Genomic DNA, 27699 nt, shown 5'->3' with positions numbered 1-27699 from the left:
TAACCTGGGAATACAGGAATGACTAGTCCAGGGACATTGTCACCACACCATTACTTTCCCACTGTTTCAAACTCACATTGTTTTCAGCAGTAGGTAGACTGCCGAAGGATCGTGAATGAGAGACAGTCCCGGGACATGGCTCTGAAGGAAGTTCTCGGCCAGTGTGTGGTGATAAGTGTGTATTTGAAACAGGGGGATGAGCAATCGAGTGGAGGGACACGTCATGCTGAGGTCAATACACAGGGTTAGTTTGCAGAGAGTCACTCCCACTCTGTGGCTGGGAGATTTACCTTAACTCTTCAAAATCCTTCCCACATCAACAACAAATCAGATCTCTCTCTCTCTCACTCACACACACAAGCAGGAGAGTAGAGCCAGCGAGTGCGTTGGGCTAATAGCTGAGTGCACTGTAATCCAGGGAGTGCACTGAAGCGGGGCTTTCAGGCTGTTGCAAGCTCCCAGTTCCCACTCAGACTCCCGGCTCGTTGTATCTGGAAGGAACGCTCCGGGACAGCGGCGAGACAAGGAGAAGGTAAGAGCCGATGGGTGCTCCAACTCAGCCCGGGCTCAGTCTGTGTCTCTGTATTTGTGTGTGTGCAGCAGTAAGGAATGCCCCCCTCCCCCCAGCCTGAACGAACCCCGCGGTGTACATTTTCCAGATGGGATTAATTTTTGTCAAATCGCAATGTGCTCCAATCAGGCACTCCGGGTCAAAGATGCAGCGGCTTCGTTTTATTTTGTAGAGTCTACCCTTCTGGGAGTAAAGTATGAGTTTGTGCTCACGTTGGGAGTTTCGAAAGTCTTCGGGTTGTGTGGGTGCCTCTCTCTCGCTGTAGACGGTACACACACAGATAAGGTTCTCAATGGAACAGGGAGAGTGAGGGGCTCAACACGCCTGAACGTGCATTCCCCAGAGCCGGTTCTCCACTTCCCCTGGGTTGCTTCCTGCTGCATTAGTCCAGCTTTCTCATTCCTGCCTTGTGGGTATTGGGGGCCTCTCTCAGGTATTTTCAGGGGCAGTTTCCCCCTCCCCCATCTCTGAAATCCACACCAGTCTGACAAATTTCCCAGTTACCTGCACCCCAGCTTTCAGCTCCCTTAGGCATTCCGCACTGCCACTGGAGTCTGTACCTTCAGCTTCCAACCCACCAAACTCTGCGTTTCCCTCTCAAAACCTCTGGCTCTCATGTAGCCCTTCAGCCCATCGAGTCTACGCCAGTCAAAAACAAGCACCCAACTATTTGAATCTCATTTTCCAGAACTTGGCCCATAGCCTTGTATGCCTTGGCATAATGGTTGCATACTTAAATACTTCTTCAATGTTATGAGGCTTTCTGTCTCCAACACTCTTACAAGGCAGTGAGTTCCAGATTCCTACCTCCCCCTAGGTAAAAGGATTTTTTTTCCTCACATCCCCTCTAAATCTCCTGCCTGTATACGACACCCTCAGTCACTGATCCTTCCACCAAGGGGAAAGGTTCCTTCCTATGTATCACACCTGTGCCCCTCCTAATTTAATGCACCTCAATCATGTCCCTCTTCAGTCTTCCCTTAACTTGCTCCTTAACACCTACCTCTCAGACAAAGCCTTTGGCCTATCTACTTTTGTAGTTCGGTGTCATTCTTTTTAAAGCAATATTCCTGTGCAGCACCTTGGAATATTGCATTAAAAGCCCTTTATAAACAGACGTTGGTGTTGCCAGTTCAGGAAGGAAACCTTCCTGCTGTTTTTACAACTCTTCGAAACTAGAAAGTATTTGAATGTTTGTCATGCTTTTAATAACCTCAGAACATCCCAGAGTGCTTTACAAACAGTGAATTTCTTGTGAAATATATTGGTAATTGCTTTGTAGGCAAACATGCCAATTTGTGCACAGCAATGTCCAACAAAGAGAGATACATGCCAAAGTAATAAGTGCTGAGACCACTGGGAGAAGTTCCTACTTCTCTTCAGCAGCACAATGAGAGCTTTTACATCCACCTGAATAGACAGAGAGAGCCTCAGTTTGAAAGATGCAGTGTTGCCTCAGTCCGGCACTGAAGTGCACCATGATTTGGTACTGAAATCCCACAGTGGAGCTTGAACTCAACCCCTTCCAGCTCTGAAGCAAGAGTATGACTGATGTACCAATCCAGTGCTTAGTTTCTATGTTTTCTCTAGAATTTAGAAAGTTAGGGGGTGAGCTGATAAAAATCTTATTTTTTATTTATTCATTTTGTTGTCCAGCATTAGTAGCTCATCCTTAGATGCCCTTGAGAAGGTGGTGGTGAGCTGCTTTCTTGAACCGCTGCAGTCCACGTACTCTGAGTTGACCCACAATGTCCTTAGGAAGGGAAGTCCAGGATTTTGACACAACAACAGTGAGGGAAAGGCACTATATTTCCAAGTCAGGATAATGAGTGGCTTGGAGGGAAACCTGAAGGTGGGAGTATTCCCATATGTCTGCTGCCCTTGTTCTTCCAGATGAAGTAGCCGTGGGTTTAGAAGGTGCAGTCTGAGGATCTTCAGTGAGCTTCTGCAATGCATCTTGTAGATAGTACACGTTGCTGCTACTGAGCATCGGTGGTGGAGGGAATGAATGTTTGTGGATGAAGTGCCAATCAAGTGGGCTGCTTTGTTCTGGATGGTGATCTTCAATATGCAAGATTCTAACAGAAAAAGACAGAGTAGATAAAAATAAACACTAGTTCTGGCTTCTAGAAATAGGGGACATAGTCGAAAAATTAGGGCCAGACCATTCAGAAGAGATGTTAGGATGGACTTTAAATGTACAGGATGGTAGAGGTTTGGAATCTCATCCACAAATGGCAGTTGATGTTGGGTCATCTGTTAGTTTTAACAGTAAGGTAGAAAGTTTTTTTTTTGTTAAGCAAGCGTTTTGGGGGTATGAGCCAAGGCAGGCCACAGATCTGCTTGATCTCATTGAATGTCAGAACAGGCTCAATGGGTTGAATGGCCTCCTGTTCCTAGGAATAATGATTCATCATCAGTGAAACTTAAGACAAACTGAGTTACCTCACTATTAGGCAAAAGTGAGGACTGCAGATGCTGGAGATCAGAGTCTAGATTAGAGTGGTGCTGGAAAAGCACAGCAGGTCAGGCAGCATCTGAGGAGCAGGAAAATTTACAATTTGAGCAAACATTCCTGATGAAGGGCTTTTGCCAGAAATGTTGATTTTTCTGCTCTTCGGATGCTGCCTGATCTGCTGTGCTTCTCTTACCTCACTATTAGGAGAAAGTGAGGACTACAGATGCTGGAGACCAGAGTTGAAAAATGTGGTGCTGGAAAAACGCAGCAGGCATGGCAGCATCCGAGGAGCAGGAGACTTCTCCTGGTCCTCGGATGCTGCCTGGCCTGCTGTGTTTTTCCAGCACCACATTTTTCAACTCTTACCTCACTATGGGTTTCCTCCGGATGCTCCGGTTTCCTCCCACAGTCCGAAGATGTGCAGGTCAGGTGAATTGGCCATGCTAAATTGCCCATAGTGTTAGGTAAGGGGTAAATGTAGGGGTATGGGTGGGTTGCGCTTCGGCGGGGCGGTGTGGACTTGTTGGGCCGAAGGGCCTGTTTCCACACTGTATGTAATCTAATCTAATCTAATCTATTAGGCAAGTATACCAAAGCTTCACCCTGTTCTTCACTATTTACATATGCATACCTTTTAATCAATAATTGTGACTGAATACAAGTCACCAGTCTGTTTGTGAATAGTTTTTCCTTTACTGAATCCTTGTGCATTGAGGCCATTTGTTATATACTTGCTGCAGGTATTGATTTTCACTAGTTTAAGTTAACATTTTGCCTAATATATCATAAGTGTCTTCAGGGATGTGCAGGTTAGGTGCTTTAGTGAAGGGTAAATATAGGATAATAAGAGTAGGGGAATGGGTCTGGGTGGATTACTCTTCAGAGGGTCAGTGTGGATTTGTTGGGCTGAAGGGCTTGTTTCCACACTGTAGGGATTCTATGATTCAATGAAGTCTAGGAAAACAAAATTTTCATTGTTTTTGCTCAGTCAAGTACTGTTTTACTAACATTTGATATTCTTATTTCATCTTCTTTTTCATTGATCAACAAGCAAAAGTGTTAATGAAGTGTAGAACAAGATGTCGATGTGTCACATAAGCCCAGTTTCTGTAACTAGCTTAAAGCTGGGAACAAGATGTCCATCAGTATTATTCAGTTGTGAGTTATACAATACAACACCTTTTCAGTGAATGTGTATGATGTACTGAGGTCTGAATGTTTTTTGTCTTTTTTTTCCGTGTCCTTGTTTTCTGTGGTACATGTGCAGTCTCATAGACTGTGCTGTGCTAATGTCATGACATTAGGATTTGTTTTACTGACTTGTAAAATGCTCAGAATGATGGAATAATTCAAGTTTCGAACTTGCCAAAAAAGTATTTAAAAGCTTCAGACTTAGTGCATTTAACACGCAGGCTATTGGAGACAAATTGAAAGTGTGCAACTCTGAATTGTTTTTGAGAAGGAAATTAGATATAAACATAAGGGGGAAATGTAATCCAGGCTATGGAGTGGCGCCAAGGAATGCAGCTGATTGGTTAGCTGTTTCAAAGATCCAGCACAGGTATGATTGGTGAATGGCCTACTTATGGGTTGCTAGATTGTGCAAGGTAGATCTTGACTCTGTTCTGTTAGATTGGTAACCAGGTTATGTTTCTTCGTGCGTATTATTTGCCTTGATCTTGGTAAGATATATAATGGGCTATCAACTTTCTCAATGTCAAAATCCGCTCTATATTTTGAACACTGCAACTTGGTTACGTTTTGATTTTAGAAAGAAGCAGCACAAATTTCAGCCTTCAGAGTGGTACAGTTGATGGTTGTAACACCACTCACTGAGGCTGCTGGTTGATCTGGAGATGGTCACTCAGGAAGGGATTTCACTCACTAGGAGACTGTAACTATGATTATAAACAACATTCTCTCCTGTCAAGCGACTGGGAAATCAAGCAAATCTCATGAGTAAATAACAGACTGGGATGAGCACTATAAATATATAAACATTTGTTTTTGTTTTCATTCTTCGAGATTCTAATAACCAAGCTGTAATTTCAAAAATCCCAGCAGCGGGACGCAGTGAGGGAGATTTTCCTTAGTTGGATTTCCCAGAAGATGGTAAAATGTTTTGCACGGTTTTATTGGAAAAAAAAGTTTGTAAGTTACTGTAAGATCAACATCTCATTTTGAACAATCAGAATTTGAGCACTGGTGCAGCCAGCTCAAATTTCTGTAGAATATTAGTTTCATGTTTGATCCATTGAATCTAGACTGGTTTTGTAATCAGGCAAAAGTGAGGACTGCAGATGCTAGAAACCAGAGTTTAGATCAGAGTGGTGCTGGAAAAGCACAGCAGGTCAGGCAGCATCCGAGGAGCAGAAAAATCGACGTTTCGACCAAAAGCCCATAATCATGTGTAGTCACCAACCCTCAGAAAAGAAGCATGGGAAATATAGCAGGGGAGTAAACAAAGAACAAAAGGCCAGCAGTATACTCTTTTGATAACCTTATTATACTCCTGTGCATGAAGCCTTGTGTACAGGGAATTTCGTTTTTCAAAAGTACTTTCATTCAAAATGAACCTGACATGGCAAAAATTCTTCTTTTAAAAATAACAAGAAAGCATTCCTGAGTGTGCAATAAGTTGTTTTATCCTGTTGTTCTAAACAATGGCACACTTTCTCACTGACCACTGATGTTAGACTGAATCCAGCAATCTTCCGATGATAGAGTGCAGTGTAATTTGATAACCTGTACCCGTTGCTTTTTCCTCTTCTAGGCACGTGACGAAATCCATTTTCAGATCGACCAACTTGAGTTAAAGATGAGGCTAAGCACATTGCAGCTTCCTTTGTGGATCAGTCTCCTCCCTGTGGCTGCAGCCGTCGCTCCAGTGGGTTGTGCTGCTAGCCTCGACTCACTTTACTTCAACCTTTGTGATTTATCAGCTGTCTGGGGGATTGTGTTACAAGCTCTAGCCAGTGCTGGCATTCTAAGTTGCTTTGTGCTGACACTAGTTTTATTAGCGAGCATACCCTTTGTCCAAGACAGCAAGAGGAAGAGTACCATTGGAATTCAGGTTTTTTTCATTTTTGGCACATTCGGGCTCTTTTGCCTGGTTTTTGATTTCATTATCAATAAGGACTTCGCAACCTGCGCTTCCAGAAGGTTCTTGTTTGGCGTTCTGTTTGCAATCTGCTTTTCCTGCATGTTGGCACACTCTTTCAGACTGAACTTGCTTGTCAGAAAAAACAATGGTCCTAAAGCCTGGCACATTTTTATCCTGGCATTTTCTCTCACCCTTGTGGAAGTAATAATAAATACTGAATGGTTAATAATCACCATTGTAAGGAATAATGGCACCAGTTCTGCATTTCTTGGAGATCCTTGCAATATTGCTAATATGGATTTTGCCATGGCTTTAATTTACGTTATGTTTCTTATTGCAATTACATTTGGTCTTGCTGTGTCCACTCAGTGGGGTCATTTTAAACATTGGAAGAAACATGGTGTATTTATCCTTGTCACAGTTAGTTTCTCCATCGCCATCTGGATTGTGTGGATTGTAATGTATGTTTATGGAAATAAGAAAGTCGGAAATCAAACCTGGAATGATCCAACACTCTCTATTGCACTGGTTGCCAACGCCTGGGTGTTTGTCTTTATGTACATCATCCCTGAGATCTGCCATCTGACAAAAGCTAGTACGGAGCAGCATTATGTCGAAGAGGTATATCCAACAAGAGGAGTGGGTTATGAGACCATCTTAAAGGAACAGCAAGCTCAACACATGTACATAGAAAACAAAGCATTCTCAATGGATGAACCCAATTCAGGTTAGATCAATTATGTTCTGAGTCATTTGAAGTTTAGAGATATAAATGCTTACTTTTCTTCAGTTGACAAGAACTGTCCCTATTAGGAATTGGCACCGAGCAGCTTTATTATGAATTAACTAAACTTCTTTTGGCTTTAGCAGATGGAAGGCTGATTTTTCAGGCAGTCTCAAGCAGTTTCACCACATTCCCAGCAGCATTATTACCAGTCCTCATTGCTGCCTGCTCTCAGTAATTACGCTAGCGTTTGGCAGCGATCACATTTAGCAATATTGTTACAGGTAATTGAGTCGACACTATTCACAAGGTTGGGTTAGCAAAGAGAGTGGAGAATGATGATGAACAGCAGCTTTAAAAGTGGAAAGTGGCAGAAACTTGCTTTATACTTTTTGTCAATTGTTGCTTCTGCTGTGCAATGGATTTGAACATTGTCCAGGGCCAAGAGGGCACAGATTGCTTTGTTTATATGTTCATGGAGTGTGAATGTTGCTGGCTGAGCACGCATTTATGCCAATCCCAAATTGCCCCTTGATCTGAGTGGTGTAGTAGAGCCTTTCCATAGGGTAGTTTAGAGCCAATCACATTGCTATGCAATCATGAGGAAGCTCCATGCATGCCAATGAATGGGCTCCACCTCCAAAAGCCACTCCATGCAAGGATCCCCAATGTCTACACAGCAACAAAATAAGTTGCAGGTAAATAGGTTGCCATGGGTTAGTAGTCATGTGTAAGCCAGACCATATATGGGTGACATATTTCTTCCCTTAAAGGACGTTAGTGACCCAGATGAACTTTTAAAGTACTTGACAATGGTTAGCTGGTTCTTAACTGTAGATTTTATTCATTAAGCTCATATTTCACCATCTACTATGGCAGGATTCCAACTCACAATCCCAGGTCATTCGCCAGGGGTTCTATCTTACTGGGCTAGTGATATTACCACTACCCTGCCACCTCCCCTGAGAAGTGGGCCTTTTGGGATTCAGAATGAACAAGAAATGCATTCAAGAGTTTTATTCATTTATCTTTTAATCAATAAGTAGTAACCTAATGTCTCAAATTATTGAATAATGTTTTCCAACTCTAACTTTACAAGTTCAAGTCCCAGAGTTTCTTGCTGTGCAAACATGTATAGATAAATAAGCTTTACACTGAGCTGCAGGATGGAGTAAAGTGTTCCATCTTTAAAAGGAGATGAACGATCCAGTTTTTGGAAATGTAACCCCCAAGGTGGTCTTTTTTAAAGAATTTAGAAATGTGGACACAGCTCTGACTTCCCATCTGCAAAATTTGTGGAAGGAGCAAGCGAGGGAAAGTTGGGGAGGGGATAAAATCTAGAAAACAAAGCCAAGTCAGGACTTTTGTCTATTTGTATTTTTTTTATATACGGCTAGTAATTCATTCAGTGCTGAAATTAGCAAGTTAAATAGCACTAGTGGAAATGAGAGCAGACCACATCTTAACCTTAAACTATTCTAACTGCAAAAGATTTCTCATTTGCTTTTACCAATTCCTCTAGCTGCTCCCCTGCCCCTCAGCAAAGGTCAGGACTCCTGTATCAAAGAACAGAACACTTCAACCATACTTTAAACTAAATGATTAATACCAGAAAAGATTAACCCAAAGTGAGCAGGTAATAACAAAACCCACCTCTGACTCTGCTGGTTTATACATTGTTAGTCTGATTGTCCTAACTCAACCTAATTCAAAAATTCAGGTTGCGTGGCATTTTTCAAATTTGGAAGTTAAAAGCTAACTTCCCTAAAAGTGATAGCGAATCCTTGCTGGAATAATTGCAAAAAGCCAGCTAGTGCACTGATTTCCTTAAGGGAAGGAAACCAGCACCATCTATGATTCCTGTCCCACACAGTTGGTTCTTAACTGCCCTGTGAAGTGGCCTTGTCAGCTACTAAGTAATTTGAAGAGGAAAACCCATCACTATCTTCTGTGGACAATTAAGAATGGCTTTTTCAGCGTTGCTGACACTTCCTAATGAAAGCAAAAATGTTGGGTATTCTCTGATAACCGACCCAAGTGGTCGTTATCTATTTCAGAGCTGCAGTAATAAATACTGGTATGCTGGCAAAGGGCAGAGGGATCACAACTAACCCTGACCCCAGCATTCAGCAGGGGCTGATGGATTACTATCCCATGGAAAGTCTGGGCAGTTTTCAGACTTGAAAGATACCAGGGTCAATTGCAGCATGCCTGTCACTCTTCCTTCAGACTGAGTTCAACACACTTGGCACATTTTGGGAATTGAACTTGTAATGATTAAATTACTTGAGATAAAACTACCAAGAGCCAAATGACTTCTAAAATAAAGAGGGCGATTGTTTTTCTCAGAAAAATACAGTGTGACTTTTTGTCTATTTATTTTCCCAGCAAACAAGCCCAAATCCCCTTACACAGGTTATAGTGGTTACAATGGACAGCTTCGGAACAGTGTATACCAGCCGACTGAAATGGCATTGATGAACAAAACCAACGTAAGTTATCTCAATTTATTGGCATTTTGAAAACATCAACCACTAGGTTTCTTCCCCTGTGTCTGGATGCTCGTTATACAATGTACCGTAACAGAACAATGGTCAAAAGAGATGTGATTGGTTAATGTGAGTCACAAGCTATTTCTACACAAGACTGCCTTTGAATTTATTATTGATATGGTCCCATTGTGGATTTACCAGAACTTGCGCACTTAAAAAAAAATTGTTAACATGTTAATCATTAGCAGAAAGTTTAGAGAGATTGTTGGCTACAACTGGAGAACTAGAGTCTACTTGTATTGCTTTTGAAAAGCAAATCTAAGAAAATCGAGCAGCAGAAAATACGCCTTTTCTTTTACTTCCATCACACTGTAGCTCATGTTCATTCTGTTGCACCGTTCTCTGATGTATAGGGTCAAAGGTGCTAATACTCCTTTCTACTGGTAGATATGCTTCATTCATAAAAGTGACATGTTTGAACCCATCATATCTGGAGTTTCTGTTGGGCCATGCATACACACAAAAATAATGCCAGTTAATTCAGAAATCAGTAATGTTTGCTATTTTGGTGTTCTGTGGAAGGGTCACTGAACCCAAAATGTTAACCCTGATTTTTCTCTACAGATACTGTCAAACTTGCTGAGTTTTTCCAGCAATTTCTGACTTCCAGCATCCACAGTTCTTTTGATTTTTTTTCTCTCTCTCTAAAATCTGCTATTCCATTTATTCCAGTTTAGCCATGTTCCAGTTAGACTCTGCTCTGGACTAGAGGAAGTCAGGAAAAAGCATCCACGGTCTTGGTCCTGATTTTTATCCAAAAATAAACTGCTGCAATGCAAATCGTTTCTGAATGTTGAGAGAGAATCAGTTTGAGTTTCGTTGAATTTGGCCTCAGTTATTAAATAATGCCCTTGCTGTCCAGATTCTGTCTTGATTCATGCCAGAGGTCATCCAGGAGTAGTACTCAAGTTAGAAAGTAGAAGCTGTTATTGGCAAATTTTTCATATGAATATTTAATGCTTTCCTGTATTGAAAAAAGACCCATTAAGTGAACATAGCACGGACCTCCCCATCAGAGTTTGTACTTTAATGCCTTCAAAAGACAGAGCAACATCTAAGATTGACTTTGTGCCTTTGTAATATATCAAAATGAGTTAGTGCTTAAATAAAATAGAAAGATTAAATTTGCAGAAAGCTGCACGTTAGTTAATGACTGATTACAATTAGCAACTCCCAACCTGCCTATTCTATTTAAAATTACCATAACATGATCAGCATACAATGGAAACTGGAAGAGACCGCATTCTATCAATTAATAAAGTGCTGCACTGAGGTGCCGTTGGAAGAGATTTAAAACAAGATCTTTTTCTAGTGAATGTAAAAGATCTCACCACGTTGGCACAGAGTCGTATAGCATGGAAACAGCCCTTTTGGTTCAACCAGTCCACTCCGACCATGTTCTCAAACAAAACTAGTCCCACCTGCCTGCACTTGGCCCTTATCCCTCCAAACGTATCCTCTTCATGTTCTTATCCAAATGTCTTTTAAATGCTAACTGCATCCATCACTTTCTCTGGCAGTTCGTTCCACACACAAACCACACTTTTTTTAAAAAAAGCTATCCCACAGGTCTTTTTAAAATCTTTTTCCTCTCACCTTAAAAATATGCCCCTTAGTTTAGAACTCTCCCAATCTAGCGAAAAGCCCCTTGCCATTTACCTTATCTACACCCCTCATGATTTTATAAGCCTCAATAAGATCACAATAGAAGAATTGCAGGGAAGTCCCACAATCATATCACTAAAATTGATTATTTTTACCTTGTAATCTTACTGCTGTTTGCAGGGGTTTGCTTTGCACAGATTGGCTGCAGCAATTCCTAATTATCAGTAGTGACTTCCAAGATATTTAACTGGCTATGAAACATTTTGAACAAAGGAACATAAGAGAAATGGATCATTCAACCCCTCCTGTCCACTCTGCCAATCTAGCTCACAGTTGATCATCCTGTTAGTGAAGTATTCCCAATATCTCCATTTCCCTGGAAGTCATTAATATTTAGATTAGATTACCTACAGTTTGGAAACAGGCCCTTCGGCCCATCAAGGTCCCACCCGACCCTCTGAAGGGTAACTCACCCAGACCAATTTCCCTCTGACTAATGCACCTAATACTATGGGCAATTTAGCATGGCCAATTCACATGACCTGCACATCTTTGGACTGTGGGAGGAAACCGGAGCACCCGGAGAAAACCCACACAGTCACGAGAATGTGCAAACTCCACACAGACAGTCACCCGAGGGGGGAATCGAACCCGGGTCCCTAGTGCTGTGAGGCAGCAATGCCAACAACTGAGCCACCGTACCACAGAAATCCATCTATCTCTGTTCTGTACGTACTGAATGATTGAGCTTCCACACTCTGCTCGGACAAGAATTCCAAAGACTCACCACCCTCTGTACGATGAAATAGGTAGAGCTTGTTATGGACCAGGCTAGACCCCCTCAAAACATTTCAGGGAAGTTGCCCAGACCCTAACTTTGCGAGTTGTTTTAAGCAGGTGTAAAGCAGATTTTCCAAGAGTGATGCAGTTGGCCCAACCCTTAAATTTTAAACAAAACAGAATTTATTTGAAGATTACTGAATGAAACACAAACAAAAGAGAACAGAATACTGAATATCTTAATCCATCTGAAAACCCAACAGACTATCCCAACTTAATGATACTGTTTCAAATTCCTGCAACGATCTCCATAAACATCCCTTGGCAAAAAACGTAAAGTCAAACATGGGGTCTTACAGGAGAGAGAGAGATGGCAGAGAGATTCAGCATAGAACACCTTCTTCCATCTACCTGTTTCTTCGACCAGAAGCCTCAAAATGGATTGCTTGCTCTGAACCGCCGGACCAAAAGCCAAAAAAAACCAAACCAGAGAAAAGCTGAGCTGGCAGAACTGGCCACTCTCCTTTTATAGTGCAACAGTTTTTTTTAAAGCCTTTTGCCTGAGGCAGTATCTGTTAGCAATAATCAAATTGGCCCTAAAACCCATCAGAACGAGACACCCCAGAACTTGTCGTTATGACTGCACTGAAAAAAAAACAGGGACAACATTACCTTGTTAAAGGAGCAGCATCATTACAGGCTGATGGTCAGAATCTTTCTCCCAGAGTTGAAATCTCTAATACTATGGGCATGCATTTAAGGTGAGAGGGGAAAAGTTAAAAGGTGGTGTGAGGGGCAAATTGTTCTACATAGAGAGTGGTAGGAGCGTGGAACGTGCTGCCGGGGGTGGAGGTGGAGGCAGTTATGGTAGGAACATTTATGGGACTTTTAGATAAGCACGTGAATATGTAAGGGATGGAGGGATATGGGCCAATGGCTGGCAGAAGGGATTAGTTTAATTTGGCGTCCTGTTTGGCACAACATGTTGAGCTGAAGGGCCCGTTCCTATTCTGTACTGTTCTGTGTTCTCACCTCAGACCTAGATGGCTGGATCCTTACTCTGAGCTGGTGCCCCATGGTTCTAGTCCAGGGAAAACATTCTTTCTGCACCTCCTCTGACTGGTCCTTTAATTTTTTTTTAACTTTCGGTGAGGTTTGGGAAATTCTGATGTGATGAGGGCACTGTTGTAATGCAAGTTCTCCCCCCACCAGGTTCTTATTCACCATTTAGGCAGAGCTATAGTCACCATAGACTCATTAGTGGGTGGGGAGTTTAATCTCAGGTGAGGGGCAGGTTTGAGAAGGCCACGACCTTCAATGTTGACCTCAGCTGGTACAAGAATTGGATCCAGGCTGTTGGGTGACATTCTGCACTGCAAACCAGGCATCCAGCCAATTGAGCTAACTGACTCCCTGAAGTCATATAACTGACAAGCTGCCTCAGATAATTAATGGCTGACTACTGGCTGTATTTCTTTTCTGTTCTGCCATGTTCAGGAACCTCTGAGCTACTAATTGTGCTTTTTGAAGTGAAAACGGATGTTTAGTGCTATTTATGACTGATGATGAAGTGCACACTTGTGACAAAATGCCATTAAATCAATTAACTTTCTAAAAATTAATTTTAAAGAATTTTATGGGTAAGCATTAAAATACTCTAGATCTGTAAAGCACTGACAGTTCACCTCAAAGTTCCAAATATATTAACAGAGAATGTATTGGATTTCACAGATAATATGATTGAGGGGTGGAGGTTTGTCTGCATATAACCATTAATGCGTCACAGCAAACATCAACTGTGGTTCATAAATTGTATTTGGCAGCAGGTCGGTTCAGCACACCAGGTTGATGTTGGAATAGAACTCCACATTCATAGTAAACTTTTCTCAATTAGGAACAAAATCTGTATCAAAACATTCACTGAAATATCTATAGTGTCCACAAAATGAGTCTTTGTCATAAACACAGGAAATTTGCATGATGTCAGTATATTATCTGTGGGATTGAACAAAATTAGAGTTCAGTTACAGACTTTAATTAACTGTTTCAGAAAGAGCCAGGCTTTGACAGTGTTTGAGTTCATGTTAAAGACTGATGCTTTTTCAATGAGTTGTACTTACTCTAATGGTTCACAAGAATTATGCTTTTTTTCATCTATTTCTCTCCCTCCTCACATTATCAATGTTGGCATCTAGCTGCTGTTGTCATCTTGTGATACTCCTGTGTCTTTATCATCTGTCAGCACTTGTCAGGAACCTTTGCTGCAGAGGTTTGTTATTAAGTTTGACCTGGTGTGTGTAGGAAGATGAGACTTTGTCTTCTAATCTTGAAGCTGTAGTCGGTTCATTGATGCAATTCCTTTCCTCTGAAGTTGTCTTGGAACGGCACTGTCCTCTGTAAATAGCATTCTCTGTCATGCTGTCATCACAATTTGAAATGTTTCCAGCTGTGTTTCATTTTTGTAGTTTTTTTGACGTAATTCAATTTAATGGCACTAAACAAGAAAAAGTCAATAACATCTGACACTCCCCTAAGTGTCTGTTGTGGTTCAGTAGATAACACACTTGCGTCAGATTCCTGGTTTAATCCTTACTGCAGAGTCTGAGCACAATCATCACAGTCTTACTTCAATGTTGCATTGTCAGAAATACTGCCTCTTGGTTATGGACTTTAAATCAAAGCCCTATCCACCTATGGGAGCCAATATGAAAGATCCTGCTGACTTGCTGTATTTCAATGAAGAACAGGGAAATTATCCGAATCAATATTTATTCCTCGGGTAGCATCGTAAAGACAGATGTGTTACAAGTGAATGAGGAGAAAATGGACCCCAAGATGACCTGATATTTGGTTAAAGAGACGGGATTAATGAATAGCTTATGGGAGAAAGGAATGAGGATGAGAACAGAAATGTGAGCAGATTAGGGATTATAGGAACAATGGTACACCTGTCAGTGGTGAGTTTTACCAGAAGGGATGAGGGAAACCACAAAGGCCACAAGAGGATTGGAGAGTTGTAGGACTTGAGGGAGGGAAGAGGAATTTCTTTTTATGTACAGAATTCATGTACAGAATGAGGGCATTGCTTGCTAAGACAGCATTTATTGCCCATCCCAATTGCCCAAAGGGCAGTTAAGAGTCAAACACATTGCTGTGGTTCTGGAGTTACATGTAGGCCCAGATCAGGTAATCGTAGCAGTTTCCTTCTCTAAAGGACATTAGTATGACTGTGAAGAAATCTGACAGCTTTTGCACTGAAGCCAGTCCACGTCAGTAAGGTCATATGTCATTCATAGAATCTCTACAGTGTGGAAACAGGCCATCCGGCCCAACAAGTCCACACCAACCCTCTGAAGAGTAAATCACCCTAATACTCCACATTTACCCCTAACCTACACCTCACTGAGCTGTATGGTCAATTTAGTATAGCCAAATCCACCTAACCTGCATTTCTTCGGATTGTGGGAGGAAACCGGAGCACCCGGAGGAAATCCATGCAGACAAGGGGAGAATGTGCAAACTCCACACAGGCAGTCACCCGAGGCTGGAATAGAACCCAGGTCCCTGGTGCTGTGAGGCAGCAGTGCTAACTACTGAGCCACTGAGCCACTGTGCCACCCCTTGGTCATTGGTGACCAAGTCTTGATGGAGGCAGAATATGGGCAGGAAGAGTTTGGATGAGCTGAAGGAAACAGAGGTGGGCAGGAATGGTTAAGCCTGGAAGTGATAAAGGAGTGGATGACTGTTATTGTAGCTGGTGAGCTGAGGTAAGTGGGAAGGTAAGGGATATTGCAGTGGAGTCTAAGCAGCCTTTGTGTGGGCAGGATGAGGGGCTGTTTTCTTGTCTTGAGGCCAAGTAAAGAAATGGTAAAATATGATAGAGGTCTTCCAAAAGAAAATACTGGGAGGTACCTGGCTAGCAGTAAAGGCAGTTGGCTGGAGACTTCTTGAAATTTAACAGGAGAACTTGTCCAAACATGGCTTTTGGGCAAGACTGACTGTGGTAGGGAAGGGGTAATGAGAGGAGATAGAAGATGGATTGAAGATAGAACTGGCCACTGCCAATGTAAATGTGTGAGTCACAATTCATTGATCACTGACACTGTCACTGAAGTGTTTCTTGAAGGTGGGGGAGAATGAAGGAAGAAGAATTACAATTCAATCAATAGAAGTGGAACCAAAGGCAGTCCCACAAAGGTATTTACATTTGGAGGTGGAGCACTATTAAAAAGCAATAAAGGGAACAGTTCGTAATCTAACCAATTACATTGAGCAGGTCTCTGTCTTGCTATTCAATATTTAATGCAATGCTATGGAACAAACAAGAACATGGACAGCTATACAAGTATGAATCTCCAAACGTATCCCTGCTACAATGTTGCACCCTCTTGAGATGTAACTGCTACAAGATTTTTGTACACCCGCAAAAATTTCTTAGAATAAATTCTATCAAGGGAAAGAACTTTTTAGCAAAAAACTTGCCTGTCATTTTTTTTTCCCTGCTGTTTTAAACGAAGCATAGTACATCAGTGGGATTAGATATTTAGTCAGGTATACTACTGATAGAATAGCTGTGAGCTGGAAGGGTTTACATGACCTTGGGCAAGTGCTTATTTGCTGTGTTTATTTGACCGGCCTTGGGTTTGATGTATCTTTACAGTGAGGGAAGGCCATGGTAACTATTTACGTTGACACTTCAGCCTGAAATACTACCATTGTCTTTTGAGGATGGCCATATACCTGCTGAAGACCAAAGGCGCGTTGATGTAGCACAGCATTTTGTCATTGACCAGAATCTTGGATATGCATCTCGCAATAAATTCTACAGAGCAACAAATAGGCACAAAGTGGAGAAGCCTGCATCAACATATGGGCACACTGGGAGCTCTTGCTTGTGTTATGCGACAGTGTAGAACTCAGTTTGAGATTTCTGCAAGGATTTTTTTTAATGCAGCAGAATGATAATTGTATGTTTCCTGCTTATTTTGACGAAGGCTTGAGTTACTTTTCCTGATTTGGGCTGTTGTTTCTTTGCCTTTCTGTTCACCCTTCATCCCCATATCACTCCTGCCGGCAAGGAACAAAGAAATACTGTTAAAGTGAAGCCCAAACGTGTCTCAATATTTAGTGTCGGATATCCGACCTCAACAAAACAAGTGCTTCCATTCTTAAAAAATCTTAACGTCAGCTTTTTCAGGTATTCCTCTCTGTTTCACCTTAGTACACCGAGATTCTGACCTAGCAGGTTATATCTGATGTTAAACACTGCAGCAAGAGTTACATCCAACACAGTTTTCAGTTAATAGCAGTAGCTTTAGTTGACCCAAAAGATGGGGGCCCTGCCGATTGTTCACTTTTTCATTTCATAGTAAAGACAAAAAATGTAAGTGTTTTTTACATTTTCAATGGATATTGGAATAAATGTGTATGCTGGCTTAAGTGCACAACTGTTTATAAATTGAATCAATTTATTAACTACAAATGTATGGGCAGTTTATCCATTGTAACCAGTTTGGAAGTAAACTGGTCTTGATTATTTTTTTTAAACAAGTTTAGATTTCCTGTCTGAGAAGGACTTGAAAGAGGCCTGATGTATTAGTGGGCTCTGATCTCACACTTGATGGGCGCAGACTGGTGCCTTGTGTGACAAGCAGACGTTCCAGCCTGGAGATTTGGGTGCTGGAATTTTGACGATACAGCAGCAGGAAGCGTTCTCAGTGAGTGAGGGGCAACCAGTATTGGTCATCAGGTTGGCCAGGTGGTGACACCAACAGGTGTAGGATTAGCTGACATTCAATGTGCCTTTGCGTAAGGGAGGCATTGACACTACCAATTTGGTAGTGGGGAGTGCAGTGTAGAGATGGTGCCAACCACAGTCTGGACTGGGAGGGTAAGCAGTAAAAGGGCTTTAGCAGCAACAACAGCCTGCGTTCTTTGAAGCTGGGGTCAGAATTGTAGAAATTCTCCACCTACAGGGTGGAGGCAGTCCATTTGGCCCATCGAGTCCACACTGACCCTCCAAAGGGCATCCCACTCAGACCAATCCCACTAGCCTATCCCTGCATTTCCCATGGCTAACCCAGGTAGCCTGCACATCCCTGGACACTATGGGTGATTTAGCACGGCCAATCCGCCTAACCTGCACATCTTTGTTCTTGGGAGGAATCCGGAGCATCCGGAGGAAACCCAGGCAGACACTGGGAGAATCTGTAAATGCCACACAGACAGTCACCTGAGGGTGGATTCAAACCTGGTTCCCTGTTGTTGTGAGGCAGCAGCACTGACCACTGAGTCACCGTACTGCTTCAAGGAGCATATAGTTCAGTACACCTTAAAATCCCATAGCGCTTCGTTTGTAGCTGTGTGTACATCTGGTTTTCAGCCAGTGTCTACCACTCCTGCAGTGGAGGTGGGAGGGTTTCCTCAAATGTCTCAGGGAGGGGAATAAAACACCAGAGTTCCAACTCTGCTGGCAGTGATCAAGTTTGGACAGCAGGTAAGGGCAGGATGACACTTAGCTGAGATGAATCTCAGCCTCCCACTCTCTACAATGGAATGTCTGCGATTACTAACTGTCCAGCATTAGACCAGGGCAATAACCAAGTGAGATCTCTTGATGTCTGTGCCAGCAAAGAATCATTACATTCTAAGGAGAATCAATTGACAAGTAAACATAGGAAGAAAATGGCAGCTTAATACCTATAACTAAACTATGCAGATTTACAGAGAAATCATAAATAACAGGTATGCTGAAATAGTTTTAATTTCAATTGTTTTACAAAATGCAGGCTTAATTTGTGCATGGATAATTGTTTTGCATTAATTATTTACAACCAATAGTTTACAAAGTTGTTTTATTTTCTCTCAACTCCCTTTGCACTGTAACCTCAGCATGTTCTTAACTTTTCCTTAATCATAGGTCTTTACTCACTGCTTTTGTTTTGTTCTTCAAGTCGTTAGAAAATCCCTATGAGCATTATATCCCGAGGGTCACCATTAACCAGTCAGCGTTTTCCAGTAACGCCTCCACCCTCCGTGCAGAGGATGCATTTACAGCTGAGAGCAGGCAGACTGCCCAACAAGATGGCAGGAATGGACCGACATTTTAACACCTTGCATGGCTGCAGAGAGAACACCGACAAAATGTATGGCTTTCAATCCATGTGTGTATGTGTTTGTAATTGTCCTAGAGATGCCCTAGACAATTAGTCAAGTAGTACCAGCGATGCTTGTTGATAATGGCCAGACAAGAAACGACATGATGGAGGAGGCCACTGGGTACATCATTGGGCATGAACACTTTAAATGCAATGCTTTGCTTTTGGTCTAAGAATATCTTGTCCTTGGCTATGTTTTTCTTTTTGAGGGCAAGCTACTTTTTTTTTCAACTCAAAAGTTAGCTTGTTCCCTCCAAGATTAATAAATCTGGGATTCCTTAAACTGCCCTTCCCCCAACAATGGCGACACAGTGACTCAGCGGTTAGCACTGCTGCCTCACAGCACCAGGGTCCCAGGTTCGATTCCAGCCTCAGGCCACTGACTGTGTGGAGCTTGCATATTCTCCCCGTGTCTGCGTGGGTTTCCTCCAGGTGCTCTGGTTTCCTCCAAAGATGCGCAGGTCAGGTGAATTGGCCATGCTAAATTGCCCGTAGTGTTAGGTGCATTAGTCAGAGGAAAACGGGTCTGGGTGGGTTACTCTTCAGAGAGTCTGTGTGGACTGGTTAGGCCGAGGGGCCTGTTTCCACACAGTAGGGAATCTAATCTAATGTGCAAGCTTCTAACACCCAAGCTCTATGTGTCATCTAATCACATCACAGTTTCTCTCATGTAACCTGGACCAGCCGCATTAGCACTGTGGAAACACAGGCAGGTTGGAGGCTGGAATGTTGTAATGAGTAACTCACCTCCCATTGTCCCAAAGCCTGTCCACCATCTACAAAGGATGACCAGGCCAACTCTCCACTTGCCTGGATGTGTTGGGCTCCAGTAATACCCAAGCCAGGATAAAGCTTGATGGTCAGCCCATTCACCACCTTAAGAGTCTACTGTCCCTACCACTGACGCATCAACGGTACCATCTACAAAGATGTACTGCAATAATTCACCAAGAATCCAATGGCAGAACCTTCCAAACCTGCCACGTAGATTGACAGAAGCATGGATGGATCACCACCTGGAAGTTTGCCTCCATGTCACGACCATCCTGTGTCGTATCCACTCCAACAGCTTTGTGACTGTATGCACACCACATGGACTTCATATTTAGAGAAGGCAGGTTACTGTTGCCATCTTCTTGAAAATTATTGGGCCACGCAATAAATCCTGACCGAGCCAGCGATACCTATATCCATAAGTTAATATAAAAGCACTGATGCCTGCACCTAGCCTGCAGCAAACAGTTTAGGACTCACTCCAAACAAAGAGGAGTTCGATTCTGGCTTCCATTGTTTTGTCAACGTGTTGCAAATTTGTTGAAGTAGGAGCAGCACAGGCTGTGTATCAAACTTTTGCAAACCCACGCGGGGCCCCCCGAGCCTCTGCACCTTAAGACAGTTTGTTTTTTTTTTAAATTATTTAACTGTACCTGAGTGGGATATTTGGAAAATCTGCAATCAATTAAAGACTTTGGATTTTTTTCCAGTCCTCGTTCTTTTTCCAATTTCCTCTCGTGACCCGTTTGTGGATCTGAATCAAACTTTTCAGGCAAAAATCCAGCTATGTTCATGCTTCTAAAGCCCCTGCACAGATTTCATGGGCATTTGGGGATAGGCAATAAGTGCTGATCTCATAGTGACAGCCACAATCCGTGATAAACTAAAATACATGGTGCTGTAACTGTTGTTCAGCTCACAGCATGCAGGAGACAGTCATCACTATAAAAGGGCTACTACACGTAACGTCCCATTCCCAGTTTTACCGAGTAACTTATGCTGTTTATGTGATATTCTGATCATGTTTTACAGAGTCATAGATTCTGGAAGGTTTTTTAAACTCCAAGAAGTACATAACCACCTGACAACAAACAATCAACTTACCAATCACAGATACCAACTCTTTACAATTTCTATGTAAAATCAAACATTTCAGTTCAAATTCTCAGCATTTTTTTTTTGGACTGTACTATCAGCTCAATTAGTATTCTGAACTGCAACTGTAACACTTCCAATGGGTCCTTGTATTGATGTTGGCTTGGTTTTCCACTCGGCCATTGACTGTTTTCCAAAATATACATTCAGATTCCACCCCACTGCCCCCAGTTAAAAATTGAATGACAAGCTTCAAATGAAGGCTCTTTGTTGACACAGTGATATGTTTTCCAACATGTTGTTAACGTGAATGATTAATTTTATAGAACACTTTTCTGGTAAAATGATGATGGATTTTTTTTTCATTTCATATCCCCTGGACTTAACAATCCATCTCTCTGTGTGGGTTGGGGGGATTAACTACCCTACACTTGAAAACTGTACAGCTGATAGATAAGGATCAGTGCCACTTTGCAAACTCGTAAACTTTCAAGTCTTCTTATTAAAGCTTCTAACGTGCAAGCCATTGGCATTGGTGTTAGTCAGTGTGAAACCTTTGGTAATAGTTGGAAATAATATAAATGAGCTTGTGAAGATTAAGTGCTATATTTTCCTGTTTCATCAGAAATTTAAGATAAAAAATACACATGTAAGGGATTGGTGTGATCTTGCTGCTGACAAACTCGTGAATGTTTTCCCTTCCTTTCTTTAGAATGTCATGATGAGAAATGAGCAGAGTCTTCACAATGCAACTAATGATCCACACCAAATAGACATCTGAGGAATTCTTAACCTAGAGATTTTGAGCAATATATGTGTATATTATACAGATCATTTCTCACTTTTTCTGTCTAGTGATCATTCTGAACTAATATAGGGAAAATGGCAACGTGTTACTAACATGAATGATTACTTTTATAAAACACTTCTAGCAAAGTGAGGATGGTTGATTTTCCACCTAATTTTCAATCATACCAATCCTAATAACCTATCTTTTCTCTTCATATAAACAGGTGAGCTCCCAATATGGAAGATCTCTGTGGTGAAAGGAGTCTCTCTGCCAACAGTTTGCTAATTTTTTTTTTTAAAACTGCAACTTGCTGAGATTGTTTTCCATTCTCTGAGTGACACTGGATCAGTGGGAGGAAAGTCCTGTTGATGTGGCATTTAAGCTGGAAATGAAAAGGATTGTTTTCTGAATGCAACTGGATTTAGGCATTCTGCTTAGCAACTGAGTCAAGCCCCAGTGAGTGGGTGACCATACAAGGCAGGGTGGAGACTGCATTGTCACTACTTGTTCTCTGTTTACTTTAAGCATTGCCTTTAAAGTCTTTCTGAACTCTGCTGAATAGATTTCTTACAGCTTTGACCCTGCACCACATAGACTGCAGTGATTCAAGAAGGCAGCTCACTACCACATTCTCCTGGGCAATAACAGATGAAAGCAATAAATGCTACTACAACAACATCCCAGAAGTGATTTTTTTTAAAAAGGTAGATAGCATGATGGGTATTAATTTTCTCTGTAGTGCAATGCCTTGTAAATTTGCTTACATCAACCTCTGTACTGCTGTCTGCCTCCTGAATGATGTTGAGGGACCTGCAGTATATGCTGTCCTTGAAAACCGCAATAAAGAGGTACAAGCTATGATTGAAAAGAAAACCAGTTTCTCACCATGTAAAAGGGAGATGGGTTTAATGTTCTGTGTGTGCTCTGTAATCAGACTACTGTTCATTCCTGTGATATAAAACTGAAATTATCTATTTCGTATGGACCACCTGAAGGAATATAACACACATTTAGGAATTGGCTTTGTCGCTTCAGGTTGAGCTCACGCTGTGTCAAGACTTGGATTGCTATTCCTTATGTTTTATAGGCTAGAATAGAATTAATCATCGTATTTCTGCAGTGACGGCTCCAAGCCTGTAACAGAAATGTAGAAGTAGGTCATGAAACAATCAAAGTGAACCAAACCAAAAACCAGCATGTGTTTCAATGCCCAGTCCCGCTGTCTGAAACACATATCTTCATTTTTGTTAGCAAACCATATTACATCTTTCATTAGTGTAAGCATCTTTGCATCATGCAGATGTGTGACAAGATGATACTGTCTACACTGCTTTACTCTACTGTCTATGAGAATAGGCTATAACAGGACTGTTACATGAGGATAGCCTTCAAAGGCAAAATCTATCATTGAAGACACAATTGTGAGATTCTAGACTCTTCTCAGGACCATATTTTCCTCTGGCTATAAGACATAAAAATTGAATGCTATGTGAGATCATAGTAGAGTGAAAGCGGGGCAGAGGAAGATATCAATTTCCTCTTCTGTTTTGATTCTGCATCTTGCTTCCAAGCTAAAATGAATTTAAATGGTTAGCCTTAAAGGGAAACCTTGAGTACTGATAACCCGGGCTGACTTCTCCCTTGATCTGAATTGTGGACATGCTGGGCTGTGTGTGTACTTTGTGTCTATGTCAGCTGGTGAACGCTGCATTCAGGATTTCAGACTTGAGCTCCTGATCAGTGAGTCCTTGCACGTGGGCAAGACATTCAGAAAGATGCCTGTAGCGAGGCAGGAATTACAGGAGTCATAGTTGCTGCTGTGACAGATGTGGTCCCTAACAAGCAGGTTCTTCTTTTATCATGAAGATGGCAAGACATTATTAGCGTCTAAATGCAATTCTCCATTTGGGTATTGTATGATAGATAATTTATCTATTAATCATTTGGACACTTATGTTTTTCTTGTATATCACGTTAAGTTAGTGTGCCATCTGGCATTGCAGTTATTTATTTAACTACCAATTTTACTGCACTAACATGGAAACTAGGAGTGGGAGCAGATGATTGAGCCCTTCGAGCCAGCTTTGCTGTTTAATATGATCATGGCTAAGCTCTATCTCAATGCCATTTTCCTGCTTTTTCTCCATACCCCTTGATGCTTCTAAAATCTAAACATGTCTGTCTCTTCCTTGAATATACTCAGTGACTTGGTCTCCACAGCCTTCTGTGGTACAGAATTTCACCAGTTCACTACCTTTTCAGTGAAGAAATGTTTCCTCATCTCAGTCCTAAAAAGTCAACTCCATATCCTGAGACTGCAACCAGTGGTCCTTAAATTCCCAGCCAGTGAAGACATCCTCCCCGCATCCAGTCTGTCCAGCCCTGCTAGAATTTGGTACGTTTCAATCAGATCTCCCTCTCATCCTTCTAAACTCGAGTGAATACAGGCCGAGTTGAACAAATCTCTGTTCTCACAAAAGTCCTGCCATTCCTAGCATAAGCTTAGTGAACCTTCCCTGCTCTTTCTCTATGGCAAGCATATCCTTTCTTATGAAGGGAGATCAAAACTCTGTGCATAATTCCAGATGTGGTCTCATCAAAGCTCTGTACAACTATAGTAAGACATCCTTGCTTCTGTATGCATGTACTCTTACAATGAAGGCCATTGTACCATTTACCTTCCTAATTGTTTGTTGCACCTGCCTGTTTACTTTCATTGACAAGGGCTCTCCAATCAAACTTCCCAACTCACCATTTAAATAATACTCTTCCTTTCTGTTTTTCACACCGAGGTGTACTTTGTAACATTTAGCTATGTTGTAATGCATTAGCAATGCGTTTGCCCACTCACAAGTTTTGTCTACATTACCATGTGGCCTTCTTGCATCCTCCTCACCTCACAATCCCCCTTAATTTTGTGTCACTACTGTGAGCTTTTGCTATAAATTCTGTGCTTTATGATCCTGCTCCACAGCTATCTGATGAAGGAGCAGTGCTCCGAAAGCTAGTAGTCCAAAAAAAAAACCTGTTGGACTATAACCTGCTGTTGTGTGATTTTTAACTTTGTCCATCCTAGTCTAACACCTCCACATCATGATAGACTCTAGCATTTCCCCACCATTGCATGTACTTTCTCACTACAACATGGCCTGTATTATACCTAATCTGTGTTTTTTTTTCTCTTTCCCCTTCCCTCTTCCAATTGTGGGGTTCCATTTGTCCCCCTCCAGTCTGTAGCAACTGCTCCAAAGTATATTGAAATTTGGAAGGAAGATGACCACCAAAGTATCCAAATCTCCAAGGCCACGTCCTTCAGTACTCAGACTGTAGGGACTTGTCAGCCTTTAACCATATTAATTTCCCCAGCACCATTTTCTTATTAATACTGATTTCCTTCCATTCCACCCTCTCACTGGACCTCTGCTTCCCTAACATTTCTGGTAGATTATTTGTGAAACCCGACCAAAGCATGTGTTTTGCAATTTTTTGCTTGCCTTATAATTCCCCAGTAAATGACCCACATTTGTTTTTGCTCTTTTTCTCTTTGTATATTTTAGAAGCTTTTACCATCAGTTTCTATGTTCCTGGCAATGAACTCTCTCGCACTATTTTCCCAATCTTTGGCTGAATTCTAAAATGCATCCAATCCTGAGACTTTCACCGTGTGGGCAGCACAGTGGTTAGCACTGCTGCCTCACAGCGCCAGAGACCCGGGTTCAATTCCCGCCTCAGGCGACTGACTGTGTGGAGTTTGCACGTTCTCCCCGTGTCTGTGTGGGTTTCCTCCGGGTGCTCCGGTTTCCTCCCACAGTCCAAAGATGTGTAGGTCAGGTGAATTGGCCATGCTAAATTCCCCGTAGTGTTAGGTAAGGGGTAAATGTAGGGGTATGGGTGGGTTGCGCTTCGGCGGGGCGGTGTGGACTTGTTTCCACACTGTAAGTAATCTAATCTAAAACCAACTGTTAAACCTTATCTCCATCTTTATGCTGATCATGGTACTCCTTTCTTTGTGCTTTTTCAAATCATGGGACTTTGTTACAGGGATATTCCCAAATCTTATTTATCATGAGGTCAATAAATCAGTCATTACTGGTGATGCTGACCTGCTGCTGTAATCTCTGTGTTCAGTATATGTTTGTGATTGCCTGCTTCCAAAGATCTCCTCCTCTCGTATGTCATTCACTGCCTGAAGAGAACTAAAAATTTCTCACTGCTTTGTTGGTATACTTAGCACGGCCTTCACACTTTTGTAAGCAGTAAGCCAGCAACTGGTGCTATTCCTGTCTCTGGGCATCAGATCCACTCCTAGCGTGTGCCAAGAGTGAAACCTAGCCTGGCCCATGTTGGCTGTGTCATTTTGACCAATGTGGTTGACTCTTAGCTGCTGTCTGGGATTAGGGATGGGCAATAAATGCTGACCTAGTTAGCGATGCCCACATCCCATGAGTGAGTTCCTAATAATAAAAACTTCGAGATTTGCACGTTTGCATATTATGTAAATAGGAGCAAAATAGGTACGTTGTGATTAGCAACTTGCGTTCAATCCCTGATCGAGTAAATGAACTTTGATGACAGAGTTGTCCATTTGCTGTTTTTGTGAGGTTACTATTCTCTGCAAAAGAGGAAAATATGGCCCTTTCACTGGGTTATATTTTTTAAAAAACTGAGCTTAGCAATAATTTTTCTTTTTTTGGTGAATTCAAAAGTTGGTTTATTTGAAGAAAGTTGGTTGAGTAGAAACAGTTTGTAATAATTTAAGTCCTTATATCTCTTTTAGCCAAAGAATACACTTTCTAAGCAATGGATATATGTTCTGTGGCATTTAGTGCTTATGCTTTTTACATGTTTTATAATTAGATTTTGTTACGTTTTAATAATGGTATGTTAATTGCATGTTTTGCTGTTAAAATCTGGGGAATAAGTTGCATCATTGTAAAGGTCACTCCCTGCTTTTCATGTAAGATTGCTTAGATTCAGATGGATATGTAAATCATTTCTGATCATTAGAGGATGTGAAAGATGTGGAACAGATTTTGGATTTCTTTTTGTATTTATTTTTACATGGTTAACCTACAGTTAAATTTACACACAGTAGACTGATCACACTCACACGCTGAAGTTCCAAGCTTGCATTCATCTTTGAACTAATGATCAATTATCCTGTATGAGTATTTGTAAGAATGTAACATTCATATACATTTCTGCTTTTGCCATGTTGTATTGTTATGAAAGTAGTTGTCTATTGCCCCTTCCCTTAGAATAGACTTTGCAATTACAAAGGGTTACAGCACAGAGACAGGCCATTTGGCCCAACTGATTGATACTGGCTCTACATGAGCTTCCTTCCACCTTATTTGGTATAACTTTCGGCACACCCTTCTATCCCTCAAGTGTTCTGACCAGTACCTATTGACGTTGGGTATGATTAGAAAGGTAAAACATGGCAGTCCATCACTCAACAGCTGAGAACCTGATTCTAGAGGGAGCTTTTCTCTTCTGTCCCCATTGTAAGGAAAATAAAGAGGAGCAAATCCCAATCCCATGACGTTAAAGGTCTCCACTCCCAAATTCAGTCTTCTGATTGAAAATCCAACAAATTGTAAAAGGTCCAGTTGGCCTCTGACTCCATATTTGTCTTGCATAGTACTGTAGAATCACTGCGTTTTAAATTTAGCATTTTGGCTATTTCCAGCAAACTCCATTTTTGAATTGTGGATCTGATTGCACATTATGTCTATCTGACCATAACGGAAATGCTGTCTTATCCAATGATGAGTGAAGTTCAGAGTATCTGAGTTATTTAACCTTTTTTTTTCCTGGGATTCCTTTGTTGCTGTTGTTTTGACTAGCCGCAATATATATTTTTCAGCTGTTATCCTAGTTTGTTTCTGAAAGGAAGCCATTTCACAAATGTTAGTAAGAATGTTACGAAATGAATTAGGATTTACTCAGACAACAAAGGTGTCCAAACACAAATGCTAAGGTAAATCCAAGACATCTAGATAATTGTGTTGACTGTGTTATACCAGAGGGGATGTTGCTATTTTAATGCTACTTTTTTTTGTTAAAAATAAACTCTTCTTTATATTG

The 27699-nt window shown here is 41.6% G+C and overlaps 1 protein-coding gene across 1 annotated transcript; it reads left to right on the top strand.

Annotated features, from left to right (window-relative positions):
- The first annotated feature begins 283 nt into the window (after positions 1 to 283).
- gprc5c (G protein-coupled receptor, class C, group 5, member C) lies at positions 284 to 27699 on the top strand. The gene is made up of 5 exons (XM_043714943.2): positions 284 to 532; positions 5803 to 6859; positions 9245 to 9348; positions 18747 to 18938; positions 21833 to 27699. The coding sequence occupies exons 2-4, from the start codon at positions 5848 to 5850 to the stop codon at positions 18900 to 18902; spliced, it is 1272 nt and encodes a 423-aa protein (XP_043570878.1). The 5' UTR covers positions 284 to 532; positions 5803 to 5847; the 3' UTR covers positions 18903 to 18938; positions 21833 to 27699.

Source organism: Chiloscyllium plagiosum, unplaced genomic scaffold, assembly GCF_037043375.1.
Source record: "Chiloscyllium plagiosum isolate Xiang-an unplaced genomic scaffold, Cpla_swu_hap1 HiC_scaffold_25, whole genome shotgun sequence".
In the NCBI taxonomy this organism is placed as follows: Eukaryota; Metazoa; Chordata; class Chondrichthyes; order Orectolobiformes; family Hemiscylliidae; genus Chiloscyllium; species Chiloscyllium plagiosum.
The sequence above is the reverse complement of the archived record's forward strand: the minus strand, read 5'-3'. Positions and strand labels throughout refer to the sequence as shown.